This window comes from Somniosus microcephalus, chromosome 14 (genome assembly GCF_052327205.1).
Source record: "Somniosus microcephalus isolate GS21.2 chromosome 14, FLI_Smic_1.0, whole genome shotgun sequence".
Lineage (NCBI taxonomy): Eukaryota > Metazoa > Chordata > Chondrichthyes > Squaliformes > Somniosidae > Somniosus > Somniosus microcephalus.
In genome coordinates this window covers 44892646-44909432 of record NC_141000.1, presented here as the reverse complement: position 1 = coordinate 44909432, position 16787 = coordinate 44892646, and the positions used below count along the sequence as shown (strand labels likewise).

Genomic DNA, 16787 nt, shown 5'->3' with positions numbered 1-16787 from the left:
TCAGTCTCCCTGGGATTGGCGGGCACCCTCAGTCCCCCCCGGGATTGGCGGGCAGCCTCGCCCCCTCCCCGGGATTGGCGGGCAGCCTCGCCCCCTCCCCAGGATTGCCGGGCACCCTCTCTCCCCCTGGGATTGGCGGGCACCCTCAGTCTCCCTGGGATTGGCGGGCACCCTCAGTCCCCCCCCGGGATTGGCGAGCACCCTCAGTCTCCCCCCGGGATTGGCGGGCACCCTCGCCCCCTCCCCGGGATTGGCGAGCACCCTCGGTCCCCCCCGGGATTGGCGGGCACCCTCGGTCCCCCCCGGGATTGGCGGGCACCCTCGGTCCCCCCCGGGATTGCTGGACATGGAGTGATGAGAGGATGAGCCGCCCGCCGTCTCTAACCCAGGCCGCCTGACATGTGGCAGCCACTAACCGGACACACCGACTCTCCCCGAGGCCCCCCGCTCCGCCCTCACACGCTGTGGCTGGTTAACGCCGAGTTGGGCCGCCGGCAGTGAACGCGGTGTGGGTACCTCAGTTTACGAGCCTCCCCCACTGCGCCGGCCGCCGCCATGTCCGGGGCTGGTGGCCTCCGTCTGTCTCCTTCAGACTGCCGGGTCACGTGTCTCCCCAGTCACCATCACCCCCCCCTCGGCGGGCCGCCCTGTGCGCGTGCGCATGCGCTCGCCGGGCCGCCATGTGCGCATGCGCTCGCCGCTCGGCGGGCCGCCCTGTGCGCCTGCGCACGCCGCTCGCCGGGCCGTTCTGTGCGCCTGCGCTCGCCACTCGGCGGGCTTTCCGAACACAAGGGCCCGTAATTACCAATAAGAGACTTCCTGCGTGTGCATGCCTCCTTTCGGAAAAAAATCTACGCCCTTACCTGAGGGCTCCTGAAGTCGGGACACTTCCGATCCTGGGCCTCTCCACAGCCGAAATGCGCAGGGCCCACATATCCCAGGGGCGCATGCAGTTTGCAAGCAGATAGACCTGTCAAAAGTATGAATGGGGATCACTGAAAAAAGACACTAAAACATTGGCCCAGAAATTAGGATCGGGTGCTTGCCTCGCGTGCAAGCCCCCGATGTGCACTCACCCGGCGCGCTGACATCTGAAGCCTGGGCCTGCTTGGAATTCCTGTCACTGGCCCGTTCCGATGTCGGTGCGCTGTGCTTACCTGATCCAGCGGCGTAGTTAGTTCGATGTGCCGGCTGGGATCAGGTGAGCACTGGGCAGCCAATCAGGGGAGGGGAAACTTCTTTCATGAGTTTGATAGTAAGAACTGTCAAACTCATGAAAAGTACGGGTGCCCAAAAGACTAGTTTAACTTTATATAAAATTTTAAAAAAAACATCCCAATAATTAAACTATAAATAACTTTTAAAAAACTATTTTAAACAATTAATCAAATTTTTGAAAAAAATAATTTTTTTAAAAATCGGGTCTAAAACGACACTTACCTTACTGTAAAGTCCTTATAAACAATGAAGCTGTGAAAAAAATGTTATAATTTTAAGTAATAGACCACTTACCTTAAAGAATGAAGTCCTTACGTTTCCTTTTTACATTTTACACACGCGCAAACCTGTGGAAAAAAAGGAATTTCAGCGCGCACGCGCAGACTCCTGCGTGCACGCGTTCATCCTCTGAACCCCTTGGTTCAGAGGACAGGAAATGCCGGTTTTCCGCGCATGCGCTGTGCATGCTGAAAACCGGCACTTCCATCGGGCCTACGCGTGAGTACCCCGTCCGTACTCACGCGTTGGGCCCGGAATTACTGGGCCATTAAATACATTTTTAAAAAGCCATCACGTTTTTAAAATGAGTTAAAATTACATTAAATTAAATTTTTTAAACAAAAATTTATTTTTTTGAAAAAATAAAGTTTTTTATGTGGCTAAAAATAAACTTACCTTTTTTAAAAGTATTTTTAAATTATAAATGAGTGAAAATTTTTAAAAAACTTTTTTTATACTCCTATGCTGGTAAAAGCAGGCCTTACACTTTTACCAGATGTAAGATTTTTAAGGGATATCAGTGGGCGGAGGTTCTGCAGAAAGCGGAACTCTCCCCCCCCCCCCCCCCCCCGCAGAGGCCCTTCTCCAGGACAGGCGTCCAATCTGTCAAGAGGATTCTTGATATAGAAACATAGAAGATAGGAGCAGGAGTAGGCCATTCGGCCCCTCGAGCCTGCTCCGCCATTCAATGAGATCATGGCTGATCATTCAAACTCAGTACCCTGTCCCTGCCTTCTCCCCATATCCCTTGATCCCTTTAGCCTTACGAAATATATCTAACTCCTTCTTGAATATATTCTAACTCCTTCTTTCGCATGCCTGAAACCGGCATTTCCGATGTCCCTACGGGTGTGTACACAGCTCGTACACACCCGTAGGCATCGGAAAATACGGGCCAAGGCCTTGCATTCAGACAAAGCAAAATACAGCGACTGCTGGAGATCTGAAATACAAACAGAAAGGGCCGGAAACACCCAGCAGGTCAGGCAGCATCTGTGGAGAGACAAACAGAGTTAACGTATGTGACTTTTCACCCAGCCTTGTGCCTTTCACGACCACCGGTTGTCCCAAAGCATGTTACAGCCAATGAAGTACTTTTGAAGTGTAGTCACTGTTGTAATGTGGGAAACGCGGCAGCCAATTTGCTCACAGCAAGCTCCCACAAACAGCAATGTGATAATGACCAGATAATCTGTTTTTCTTTTAGTGATGTAGGTTGTAGGATAAATATTGGCCAGGACACTCCACTGCTCTCCTTCGAAGTAGTGCCATGGGATCTTTACGCCCACCTGAGAAAGGAGAAGACGGGGCCTCGGTTTAACATCTCTGGAGGACGACACCTCCAACAGTGCAGCACTGCACTGGAGTGTCAGCCTAGATTTTTGTGCTCATGTGTCTGGAGTGGGACCTGAGCCCACAACCTTCTGACTGAAACATGAGTGCTCCCCACTGAGCCACAGCAGATACAGTAGACTAGGCCTATATTCGCTAGAGTTTAGAAGAATGAGAGGTGATCTCATTGAAACATATAAAATTCTTACAGGGCTTGACAAGGTAGATGCAGGGAGGATGTTTCCCCTGGCTGGGGAGTCTAGAACCAGGGGTCACAGTCTCAGAATAAGGGGTTGGCCATTCGGGATTGAGATGAGGAGAAATTTCTTCACTCAGAGGGCGGTGAATCTTTGGAATTCTCTACCTCAGAGGGCTGTGGAGGCTCAGTCGTTGAGTATATTCAAGACAGAGATTGATAGATTTTTGGATATTAAGGGAATCAAGGGATATGGGGATAGTGCAGGAAAGTGGAGATGAGGTAGAAGATCAGCCATGATCTTATTGAATGGCGGAGCTGGCTCGAGGGGCCAAATGGTCTACTCCTGCTCTTATTTCTTATGCTCTTATGACACACAATTTAAATGGAGAAACTCACTCTGGGGCCTACCGGGAAACAGTCACTACTTCCAGCATTCCACTTTGTTCTATCTCCAAAATGTACAGGGGAAGAGACCCTGAGGAAAGAGATAGCCATCCATCATTTGGCTATCTCACCACCCCCACCTCCAGCAGCAACACAGTAGGGTCGCCAACTCTGGACGAATTCCTGGAAGTTTCATCACATGACCTCCTGCCTCCAATTGCCCCGCCCCCACATACACGCCATTGGACACCCAACACAACCATCCCCACGGAGCCCCTCCCCCACACTCCCGCCATTGGTCACCCAACACATCCATCCCCACGGAGCTCCGCCCCCCCCCCACACTCCCGCCATTGGTCACCCAGCACGTCCATCCAGCCAGTGCACCGCCTTCTCACGGCCAATCGGAGAGCAAATAGACTCTTCGTTACCTGATTGGATGAGTCTTGACTGTCAGTCAAACAGCCTTTTCCCCATCTTCAAAACTTTTATAACTACGGTAATAAACAAAAGAATGAAAATAATTATTTTTTAATGCTCTTATAATTGTTCTGCTGGTTTGCTGGCAGCAGCGTCTGGGAGATTAGGCTTTAATTCCTGGAAACCTGGCGGGTTGGCAAATGGCCCAGAAATTGCTGAAAGAATAATGGAAAGTTAATGGCGTCCATAGGGTTACCAACCCTCCAGGATTGTCCTAGATTCTCCAGGAGTTGAAGGTTGGTCTCCAGGGCACTGCTGGGAGCAACACCTGGGAGAAGAATCATCATGGTATTAAAATGGTGTGTTTTTAATTTTCTTTCTACACTTTTGCTTATTAGTTATATAAAAAAAACATTGGAGATGGGAAAAGGGCTGTTTGACTGAAGTTGAGAATCATCCAGTCGGATAATACTTGGGAAGGCGGAGCTCCATGAGGATGGACGTGTTGGCAGACCAATGGTGGAGGCGGAGCAGTGGGAGGTGGGAAGTCATGTGATGAAACCTCCAGGAATTAGTCAAACCAGAGTTGGCAACCCTAGGCATCCACCATTCTTAGTGGATGAAAAACCTTGCTGTTCCTAAATAATTATACAGAGAAAGCAATCTGTACTGACTCCTCTATCTTCCTGCTGGACTGAAGGTCTTTTGGGAAGACTGTCTTTTGTTGGTATACATTCTCTCTGTTCAGTCGATTAAACCTTTCAGATGCATATTATTGGCCTGTATCAGGCAGTATTTCAACAAGAATACCACATCTGTTAAACTGTTGCTTACAGCAATTGATGACTGCTGAACCCTTAGGGCTCGATTTTCAGTGTGCCGTAGAGTCGGGTTTGGAGGTGTGCGGGGGGTTAAATTCCCGAAATCGGGGGTCCTGACCCCATCCCGCTCCCAACCCGCCTCCATGCCAGTTTCAAAGGAGGCAGGTACCCGCCCCGCACTGGGACCCGCCTCCCCGAGGCGGGAAGGGATTAGTGCCAATTAACTGCTTGTTAACAGGTAGTTAACAGGCAGTTTTTAACCTAATCCCTATTTTTAAGCTTGAACTGTGGGATTCCCGACAGCTCCAAACCATGCCAAGTTGGAGGAGTCGGGCCGTCGGGTTGAAGGGCTTGGAGGGGTCGAGATGTCAGTGTTCAGGTGAGTGATGTGTGCATGAGTGCAAAGGTAAGTGTGTTTGGTATGTCTAAAGTGATTAAATAAGTTTTACATACCTTTTCTTACCTTTTCAGCCTTCCTTCCTTTAGGTTCGGGGAGTCCCTCATCTCACCGGCACAGAAAGCAGAATGGCTGCGAACTGTCAAAAGTGACAGCCTGCAGCTTTCTGTGCAGGAGAGATTTCTAACTGAGTCTGTGGAGAAGGACTCATGTTAGAAGTAAGACTGTCAGTGTTTGACAGCTTCAAACAGCTGTGAAACACTGATATTTCATCTGTCAAAATGTCTTGACAGATGAAATTTCAGTCTGTGACGTCACCTGTTGCCGGGTGGCCCTTAATTGGCCTGCTGAGCCCGCTGGGCAGGCTCAACAAGGTCAATCAAGTTAAAATCGCATGGATTGGCCGCATCTCGATGGAGGCGGGACTACAACCCCGAAAGTTGTAGCCCTGCCTCCAACCCGACTCCTGAATGAAAATCCAGCCCTTTGTATCTGACAGCTTATTGCTTTCAAAATAGTTTTGAGCAGTTCCCCACCATAGTAGATGTTTCTGCCATGTTCTAGCAGGTCACTAACTTTTCTTTGGTCAACTGGGAGTCTGACAGGCACGGGAACCCATCACCATGTTTAGAGTCTCCACAGCAAGCTGCTGGGAAATGCACACAGGTAGAGCTTCTGTCTGCTCCACATGAAGTGTACCCCATTTGCTCACATCCAGATTGCGTAGGCACAGGTTCGTCAAGCACCAAGGCTTGAGGAAAGAGACAGAGAAGGCAAGGCTTGCATTACAATAGCACCTTTTACGAGCTCAGGACGTCCCAAAGCGCTTTACAGCCAATGAAGTACTCTTGGAGTGGAGTCACTGTTGTAATGTAGGAAACGTGGCAGCCAATTTGCGCACAGCAAGTTCCCACAAACAGCAATGAGATAAATGGGCGAATTATCTGTTTTAGTGATGTTGATTGAGGGATAAATATTGGTCAGGACACCTGGGAGCATTCCCCTGCTCTTCTTCGAAATAGTACCATGGGATTTTTACGTCCACCGGAGAGAGCCTCAGTTTAACGCCTCATCCGAAAGATGGCACCTCTGACGGTGCAGAGCTCCCTCAGTACTGCACTGCAGTGTCAGCCTGGATAATGGGCTCAAGTGTCTGGAGTGAGACTTGAACCAATGATCTTCTGACTCAGAGGCAAGAGTGTTGCCCACTGAGCCACGGCTGATACCTAGGAATTCTGAGCAATGTGGCCACTTTGAATATTTTCTGTTGCATCATTTTCCTCAAGCATGCTGGCTCGCCAACCTCGCAGCATCAATTCTACTGTCAGATCTTCTAACCCCAGTAGGATCTACCTGAGCTCTGAACATATGCTATAACCTCTCGCCAGGCTTTGAGAATTAGCTCCACAGCTTGCAACTTTTCTCCTTGACGGGATCTCCGCCTGGAAGTCAGGCTGATTTACAGGCTTGGCTCCCAGTTGAGCAGGGATTACTCCGGAGTAGGCCGCAGGAGCAGGTAGGGTGCCTACAGGGACTGTGGTGGGGGGATCCAGATCGGAGGGGGGGAAACATAGAAACATAGAAACATAGAAGATAGGAGCAGGAATAGGCCATTCGGCCCTTCGAGCCTGCTCCGCCATTCAATGAGATCATGGCTGATCATCCAAATTCAGTACCCTGTCCCTGCTCTCTCCCCATATCCCTTGATCCCTTTAGCCTTAAGAAATATATCCAACTCCTTCTTGAATATTTTTAATGAATTGGCCTCCACTGCCTTCTGTGGTAGAGAATTCCACAGGTTCACCACTCTCTGGGTGAAGAAATTCCTCCTCATCTATGTCCTAAATGGCTTACCCCTTATCCTTAGACTGTGACCCCTAGTTCTGGACTCCCCAGCCATCGGGAACATCCTTCCTGCATCCAGTCTGTCTAGTCCTGTTAGAATTTTATAAGTTTCAATGAGATCCCCTCTCATTCTTCTAAACTCCAGCGAGTATAAGCCCAATCGACCCAATCTCTCCTCATACGTCATTCCTGCCATCCCAGGTATCAGTCTGGTGAATCTTCACTGCACTCCCTCCATGGCAAGAACATCCTTCCTCAGATAAGGTGACCAAAACTGCACACAATACTCAAGGTGTGGTCTCACCAAGGCCCTGTACAACTGCAGCAAGACATCCTTGTTCTTGTACTCGAACCCTCTTGCTACGAAGGTCAACATACCATTTGCCTTCTTAACCGCCTGCTGCACCTGCATGCTTACCTTCAGCGACTGGTGCACAAGGACACCCAGGTCTCGTTGCACTTCCCCTTCTCCCAATCTATTGCCGTTCAGATAAATATCTGCCTTCCTGTTTTTGCCACCAAAGTGGATAACCTCGCATTTATCCACATTATACTGCATCTGCCATGCTTCTGCCCAATCACCAAACCTGTCCAAATCATACTGGAGTTTCTCTGCATCCTCCTCACAGCACACACGCCCACCCAGCTTTGTGTCGTCTGCAAACTTGGAGATTTTACATCTAGTTCCCTCGTCTAGATCATTTATATATATTGTGAATAGCTGGGGTCCTAGGACCGATCCCTGCGGTACCCCACTAGTCACTGCCTGCCACTCGGAAAAAGAGCCGGAAGGGGTGGGCGGATCGAGGTAGGGCTAGATCCGAGGGGAGGGGTGGGGTGGTTGGATCCCCAATCTTGGGGGGGGTCTTTGGATTGGGGGGTCTAATGGCAGTGAAGAACGCAAGCTTGGGGGGGTCGGGGAGGAAATACTGGCCCACAAACAGTGTAAAGGCACTTACCTTTTCCTGGTGCTGACCTCGCCTCCATTGAGCAGCCGGGTTTCCAGAGGCCTTGGAAACCCGGCTGGCCAGGGTTAAAGCTGTAAAACAGGTTAAATGTGAGACTGCCAGTCATATTAAAATATTTAAATGACCAACCCGCTCCACTGTCGCGCCTCCATTAAACCCGGAAGTGGGTGGGTGGGTTGGGGTTTTAACATCTCGCCCGACTCCAACCCACCTCTTTTTTGGGGGTTAAATTTACCCTCAAAGTGACTGTCAATTCCCCTCTTTTTTCTGGAAATCAGTCTGATTTCAACCCCGCCATCTGAGGGCGCTCCAACTATAGAGTTTTTTCACTGTTGTTTGGCTGAAAACTTATGTAGTTATAGAACCCTTTCAGGCAGTGCATTCCAGATCACAACATCAAAAAAATTCTCCTCATCTTCCCCTGGCTTTTTTGCCAATTATTTTAAAAGTGTACCCTCTGGTTACTGACCCTCCTGCCAGTGGCCAGATAACCATGGGTGTAAGCCCACAACCATGTGTTTAAGGTGCGTACTTCAATAACATGTATAACTGTCATACCATCAAAACCTCAGATTGAATTATATCCATTGAATTAATTCATCTTAAAATAGTTACAGGTCAATCATGTGCAGAAAATGTATTTTGTATCTGTCCAATAGCAGACTGTAGGCAGGAAGGTGACAGTATGATCACCACAGCAGCTCACCAGAAGAGATTATTGTGCTTATAGTAACAAATTTTTTTGATTGTTCTGGAATTGTGCTTAATTTGAAAATTTCCCATCATGAACTTGGGGTTCGTAGCAATTACTTTCTGAGAAAAACGGTCCGCACCTTTAATCATGTGTTGAAGCCTCAAACTATGCGCAACTGCCACAATGACACAGATTTTCATACCATCTAAATCTTGATATAGGTGAAGTTGCTCTATAATAGAACATCTTCAACTGTATAAAGGATTATACAACAAGCTATTACATGAAAAAGTCCAAGGGCACTGGAAGTGGTAAGTCCAAGGGCACTGGAGTGAGACCGTATAGGATTTAAAGAGGTTCACGTGTTACTTAGTCCCTCTCTCTCTCTTTCTCTCTTCTCTCTTAGGCAGTCCCTCAGAACCGAGGATAACTTGCTTCCACATTAAAAATGAGCTTGCAGGTGACTGATTAGCCCAATGCGGGATCTACAGTCTCTGTCACAGGTCGGGCAGACGGTGGTTGAAGGGGCGGGTGGGTGGGGTGGTCCCTGGACTCACAGTGCGACTGGCAACAAAATGGCTGTGTAAAGAAACTCACTCGAGCACCCTGCTTTTTTTTTTAGCATTTACCAGGATATGGGCGTCACTGGTAAGCCCAGCATTTATTGCCCATCCCTAATTGCCCTCGAGAAGGTGGTGGTGAGCCGCCTTCTTGAAGCGCTGCAGTCCGTGTGGTGAAGGTACTCCCACAGTGCTGTTAGGGAGGGAGTTCCAGGATTTTGACCCAGCGACTATGAAGGAGCAGTGATATATTTCCAAGTCAGGATGGTGTGTAACTTGGAGGGGAACTTGGAGGTGGTGGTGTTCCCATGCGCCTGCTGCCCCTGTCCTTCTAGGTGGTAGAGATCACGGGTTTGGGAGGTGCTGTCGAAGAAGCCTTGGTGAGTTGCTGCAATGCATCTTGTAGAAAGGACACACTGCAGCCACGGTATGCCGGTGGTGGAGGGAGTGAATGTTTAAGGTGGTGGATGGGGTGCCAATCAAGCGGGCTGCTTTTTCCTGAATGGTGTCGAGCTTCTTGAGTGATGTTGGAGCTGCACTCATCCAGGCAAGTGGAGAGTATTCCAACACACTCCTTACTTGTGCCTTGTAGATAGTGGAAAGGCTTTGGGGAGTCAGGAGGTAAGACACTCACTGCAGAATACCTAGCCTCTGCCCTGCTCTTGTTGCCACAGTATTTATGTGGCTGGTCCAATTAAGTTTCTGGTCAATGGTGACCCCCAGGATGTTGCTGGTGGGGGATTCGATGATAGTAATGCCGTTGAATGTCAAGGGGAGGTGGTTAGACCCTCTCACCATTACAATGAGCACTTGTGTGGCTGAATGTTACTTGGCATGGTTTAGGACATTAACTTAGCCCTCTTAGTTATGCTGCAGCCTTGTAACACACTTCCAACCAGATGTTTTTCATATTTGTATATAGACAGCGAGAGAAAGAAAGAGAGAGGATGCACAATAGGACTTGATGCCTCACTGAGAAATGAACTGCCAAGTTGTGTGATGATGCAGGCGTATAGTGTTTGATCAGTTCACAGTAGAGAGGAGGAGAATTTTTTTTACACAGTGAGTTGTTGTGATCGGGAATGCACTGTCTGAAGAGCAGTGGAAGCAGATTCAATAATAACTTTCAAAAGGGAATTGGATAATTAGTTGAAAAGGAATATTTGCAGGACTATGGGGAAAAAGCAGGGGAGTGGGACTAATTGGATAGATCTTTCAAAGAGCTGGCACAGGCACGATGGGCCGAATTACCTCCTTCTGTGTGGTAAGATTGTATGATTTCAGAGCCAGGCTGGCTGGTGTGTACATCTCAGAGAGGTTAAATAATTCTCATTTTTCTTCATAATCATGGGAACAGTAACCTTCAAGAAATGGACATTGTAGCAGATTGTAAGCACAAGGAAGGACATTGAAAGGCTGACATAACTGTAAATTGTTGTGTACATTACCGTGTGCTTCTCATCAAAGGGATGATCTTCCGAGCTCATGCTATTAGTGGGGAGCGTTGCTTGCAGTTTGCTGATATCAGTGTCTGGCAGTGAGTCTCCCGACAGTGCACAGACTCAGACAGTTACTCGAAATATGTTTCCCAAATTTGGGAGTGAAAAAGAAATACAGGTTTCTGAAATAACTCACTGTGAACAAACCATCTACACTCAGTGCTTTTGGTATGTGTTTGTATTTAGTAAAATGCACTCGGAAACAGCGAACACGTACTTGTGTTGATCACTTTGCTAACCCTGCGTGAGTCTGGCGAAAGTGTTGAAAGTGGAGATGGTTGGAGAGCTGTGTGACCTGTCACATTCATACCAGGCTAAAGACACACTCTGCAAAGTTACAGCAACAGAAGGGTTTTTCAAAGATCCCCTTTGCTTGCTTGGCAAATTGAAGAATCTGCAGCAGTCATTTTGCCTTGTTATTGGCGTAGTTACTTGTTAACTCTCGTAAATGTATTTAGAGCTACAACTTTTATTGGCTGTTACTCTTTGTTAATCAGTTGCTCGTTGTGGTAATTGTTAAGCCTGTGTGTTCCAGTTATGGTTAATATGAATCACTGCACACAGACCACAAGAATAACTTTAACAGGTCTTTACTAGTCGAAGGTCAGGGCTGAACTACCCAGCAAATTACTACACAGCACTTATATACTGGTGTGGTCACCACCGGTATTACCGTATACAGCAGCCAGAGAAAGTAGTACATCTCTTAAGGTGGAACAGGTTTAAGTTCTCTTAAGGTGGAACAAGTTACATACACCACAATCCTCCCTTTTTAGCTTAACAGTTATATCCCCATTTAACATAACATAATAATATATATACATATACAACTTCATGTAGAAACAGTTCAAAGGTTCAGTCTCTCAGGAGGCCTCCTGATTCGAGTTGGATAACGCCTTTCAGGGGTCTCCGATTCTTGTTGCTGAGGTGACTCCTCTAGTTGGTCTCTTATGTCTTGGACATCATCATCAGGTACATTTACTGCCGAGGTAGATGCTTCAGGTTCACTAACTTCTTCCACGGTTGTCTCTGTCGTAACCATGGGTTCGACCCTTGTTCTCGATTCTACCAGTTGGTCAGCATGACGCCGTATTACATTTTTACCAACATCTACCGTGTACATCAGAGGTCCTTGTCTGGCCCGAATTGTTCCGGATTGCCATTTCTCGTTTCCATAGTCCCTGGCCAACACTGGTTGTCCTACCTCGAAACTCCGAGTGGTCTTGTTATTTACATGCTGGAACTGTTTGTTTTCAACTTCCCTCCGCACATTTGGTTTTAACAAGTCCAACCTGGACCGCAACCTCCTGTTATAAAACATCATGGCAGGACTTTGGTTTGTCACTGCATGAGCGGCGTTTCGATATGCCAGTAGAAACTTGTCCACCTTATGTTGTAGTGGAATCTGATCTTCGCTCATGGCCTTTATTGCCTTTTTGAATGTTTGTACAAATCTCTCGGCCAACCCATTTGTAGCCGGATGATATGGGGCAGAGGTATAATGTTTCACCCCATTCTTCTTTAAGAATTTTTGGAATTCTTCTGACACGAACTGTGGTCCGTTGTCGGAACATATTTGTTCTGGCAATCCGTTCCTTGCGAATATCGTTCTTAACACCGCAATTGTCTTTTCTGAAGTAGTGGTAGTCATCTTGATCACTTCTGGCCATTTAGAATGTGCGTCCACCGCAATTAGAAACATGGAGTCCATGAATGGACCAGCAAAGTCAATATGTACGCGTTGCCATGGGGCTGAAGGCCATTCCCATGGATGCAGCGGTGCAATCGGAGGTGCATTTTGCACTTTTTGGCACCCGGAGCAGCTTTTCGTCCGCTCCTCTATCTGTTGGTCGATACCCGGCCACCACACATAAGCCCTAGCAAGGCTTTTCATCTTGACTCCCCCCAGATGACCTTCATGCAGTTCCTTTAGAACTCTTTCCCTTAACTTAGGAGGAATAATCACTCTCGTTCCATACATCAATGTTCCTTGACAGACGGACAGCTGGTCTCGTCTTGCCGAGAATGCCGGTAACAGAGAATCACCATGTGCTGGCCATCCCTTCACTGTCACCTCGTAGACTCGGGACAGTGTCGGGTCGTTCCTGGTTTCTCTTTCAATACTTGCATTGGTGACTGGTAAACACTCGATGATGGTCAAGTGAAATAACTCAACAGGGTCAACCTTCGTTGTCTCCTCTTCTTCAGGTAGTGGCAGGCGCAACAGCCCATCAGCATTACCATGCTGCTTTGTACCTTTGAATTCTATCTGATATTGATGTGCCCCTAGGAAAAGGGACCATCTCTGGAGTCTCTGTGCTGTCATCACCGACACACCCTTCTTAGGGTTAAAAATGGATACCAACGGCTGATGGTCTGTCAGAAGCGTAAACTTTTGGCCCTGCAGGTAATGATTAAACTTCTTTACTCCCCACACAAGGCTGAGAGCCTCCCTATCTATCTGAGCATAGTTGCGCTCAGCGGAGGTCAATGATCTGGATGCGAACGCGACTGGCCTCTCCGTGCCATTTGGCAACTTGTGTGAGAGTACTGCCCCAATACCATATGGAGAAGCATCACAAGCCAAACGAATAGGCAGTGTTGGGTTGAAGTGAGCTAACACTTCCTCTGAGGTTATCAATTCCTTGCTTTTGCGAAAGGCCTTCTTACAGTCCTCGCTCCACTCCCATGGTACTCCCTTCTGCAAAAGAGCGTTCAGCGGGTGCAGTACCGTGGATAAATTTGGCAGAAACTTATGGTAATAGTTAATCAATCCTAGGAACGACCTCAACTGAGATACATTAACCGGAGCGGGAGCCTTCACAACCGCTTCGATCTTGTCAGGAGACTTATGAAGTCCCTCCTGGTCAATGACATGGCCACAGTACGAGATCCGCTTCTGAAAGAACTCACATTTCTGCCGATTAACTCGAAGTCCATATTCTTTCAATCTGATGAGCACCAGTTCCAAATTTGCGAGGTGTTCCTCGTCACCATCTCCTGTAATCAGAATATCGTCCAGGTAACATTGTGTGCCTGGAATTCCCTGTAATACCTGCTCCATGGCCCTCTGCCAAATTGCTGGAGCCGATGCCACTCCAAAAACCAGTCTATTATACCGGTACAAGCCTCTATGCGTGTTGATCGTGAGGTACTGCCGTGACTCTTCCTCAACTTCCATCTGTAAGTACGCCTGCGCCAGGTCTATCTTGGTGAAGTGTTTCCCGCCCGACAATGAAGCGAAGATATCCTCAATCCGCGGAAGCGGATACTGCACCGTGTGAAGCACCGGATTAACAGTGATCTTGAAATCTCCACAGATGCGAACCTTCCCTGGTTCTCCCGGCTTGTTGCTCGAAGGACGTTTCATCACGGGAACAATGGGCGTAGCCCACTCACTCCAGTCTACCTTAGACAGTACTCCTGAACGTTCTAGCGCTTCCAGCTCCGCTTCCACAGCAGGTCGTATCGCATAGGGTACCGGTCTGGCTTTGAAAAATTTTGGTTGTGCATGTTCTTCAATCTTGATGTTTACCGTAATTCCTCTCAGTGTTCCCAGTCCCTGCTGGAATACCTCTTTAGCATCGTCCAATATTCTGGACAATCGTTTAGATTTGACATCTGTTTCCCTGGCATCTACCGTTAGTGCTTTTAAGGAATGCCAGTCCATATTCATTTTTCTAATCCACTCCCGTCCCAGTAGTGGTGGACCTCCTTCAGGTAGCACATATAAGTCCATTCCTCGGCTTTCTTTGCCCTTGTGGACCACCTTTACCTCTATCTTTCCGATGGGGTACACTCTTTGCCCCGTGTATGTTTTCAATACAATCTCTGTGTCCCGTAGGGGAATATGTTGGAATAACCTTTTGTAATCTTTCTTATTCATGACCGTCAATGCCGATCCAGTGTCCAATTCCATCTTCACTTGGACTCCTGCTATCTGAAGTGTGACCCAGATAATTTGTAGGTCAGCTTCATTACTCACATTGTGAATTCTTAGACTACCCAGTTCCTTGCTGTTGGAGTCTGAATCCGAATTCTGTTCATCCGAACTCTTCTCAGCCACCTTATGTACCTTTCTGCACTTTTCCTGCGGTGACTTTTTGTTGCTGGTCTTCTTTCCTGACCTGCATACTTTAGCTATGTGACCAAGCTTGCCACATTTTCTGCATTCCTGATTTTTAAACCAGCATTGGTTCTGATCGTGTGTTGTCTTTCCACAACGATAACATTTCACTGTACCCAAAGCCATTTGGTCTGCGCTGAGTACCGATGACTTCAGCTGCATTTCCGCAGTGCCTCTCGCTGCGGCTTCGTGTGATGCTGCAATAGTGACAGCCTTATCAAGTGTAAGATCATTCTCTTCAAGCAGCCACTTTTGTGTTCCTTCTTTCGACAATCCACACACGAATTTGTCTCTCAGCGCCTCTGTTAGTCTTTCCCCAAACTGACAGTACTTTGCTAGCTTACGCAGTTCAATTAAATACTCCGCGTTGCTTTCCTCTTTCAGTTGCGTTCTAGCATAAAATTTAAATCGTTCCGCTAACATCAGCGGTGTGGGGTTCAAATGATTCTTTAGGACAGCAACAATATTCGCGAAAGTCTGATCCGCCGGTTTAGCTGCTGATAGAAGATGCTTCAATAGCCCGTATGTCTTCGCACCCATTGAGTTTAGTAAGGTTAGTGCTTTATCCTCATCTGATATCTTATTTGCTTTACAATAAACTTCTATGCGTTCTACATACGTGGCCCAATCTTCAACATCGGCATCGAAATCGTTGATGTTACCACGCTTAGGCATCCTTGCAATCTTCTTGAGAAACAAAAAAAAAATTTCTTTTATTTATTTATTTTTTTAATTTTAAAATGGCGGTTTCCCGCGCTTGTCTTCTTCCCCCGCCTACGAAAATGGCGGCTTCCTGCGTTTGCCTTTCTCCCCTGCTGGCTGTAATGGCGATTGCCGTATTGCTGCCGTTCGCGCCTCCCCAGTGGTTCTCAATTCGTGCCTCCCAGCCCCTCTTGCAGTCCGGTCCTTTCCACCGGCTGCGGCTGAGTTCTCCGCGTTTTAAAAAAAAAATTTCTCCCGCGCCTTACGCTGTCCCGGTCGCTGCGCCTCGTGGCCTCGGTAGCTGCCCGGCCTTTTTCACCGGTCGCGGTCGAGCTCTCGCTCGACGCTGTTGCGTCTCCCAGCCCGCTTGCATTTGCATTCACCGCGGCTCCCATGCCTTACGCTGCCCCAGTCTCAGCGCCTCTGGCCCCGACTTCTGTCCGGCTCTTTTCCCCGGCCGTGGTCGAGTTCTCCGCCCTTATATCCTCCGTTTTCCCTCCCCTACTCCACAGCCAACGTGGCCGACTTGCTGCTCGTCGCTGATCGGCTTACCCACCACCGTGGTAGAAGGGATGATCACTGCCTGTCGCTGATGGAAGGCTTCGTGTCAGGATTCTTCCTTTGCTCTTCAGACCCGAGTCTTTTCTCAGCAGGATGATGAGGGCGGATGCCTCTTCTCGACGCCCGTTAAACTGCCTTGGATGTATCTCTGCCGCAGGGTAAGATTGTACTCGTCGCCACTGTTAAGTCTGTGTGTTCCAGTTATGGTTAATATGAATCACTGCACACAGACCACAAGAATAACTTTAACAGGTCTTTACTAGTCGAAGGTCAGGGCTGAACTACCCAGCAAATTACTACACAGCACTTATATACCGGTGTGGTCACCACCGGTATTACCGTATACAGCAGCCAGAGAAAGTAGTACATCTCTTAAGGTGGAACAGGTTTAAGTTCTCTTAAGGTGGAACAAGTTACATACACCACAGTAATAACGGCATTTTCTGCATTTTAGTAGTCAACAGTGAAAAGCCGATCAATTTGCCTGCTAGCTTACTTATTAACATATTGCTGTTTCCTAAAAATAGCCTGTTCAGTCTCCAGTCTGTGCCGATCACAACTGGGCTAGCAGCAACACTTCGCCACAGCATCCCTGATCACAACTGGGCTAGCAGCATTGACACCAACACTTAGGGGTCGATTTTAACTCAGGTGCGGGGAATTGTCGGGTTCCCCGAATTTGGTGTTTCCCACACGAATCTAAATGGGTGTGTGCGATTGATGCAATTTTAACTCAATTGGCCAATTGATTTCCAACATGTGGGAACCCTTGGCAAATGAGT

The 16787-nt window shown here is 48.0% G+C and overlaps 1 protein-coding gene across 3 annotated transcripts in view; it reads right to left on the bottom strand.

The window, feature by feature from the left end:
- The window catches only part of zrsr2 (zinc finger (CCCH type), RNA-binding motif and serine/arginine rich 2), a 38106-nt gene extending 36777 nt beyond the window's left edge, over positions 1-1329 (bottom strand). For 2 of the 3 annotated variants that reach the window (XM_086006525.1, XM_086006527.1), the window contains exon 1: positions 864-1329. In XM_086006525.1, coding sequence (XP_085862651.1) covers positions 864-949 — 86 coding nt within the window. In that variant the 5' untranslated portion in view covers positions 950-1329. Of the gene's footprint in view, positions 1-516; positions 631-863 lie in introns of those variants that run through there. The other variant, XM_086006526.1, reaches the window with a different exon arrangement.
- Between the last annotated feature and the right edge of the window lie 15458 nt (positions 1330-16787).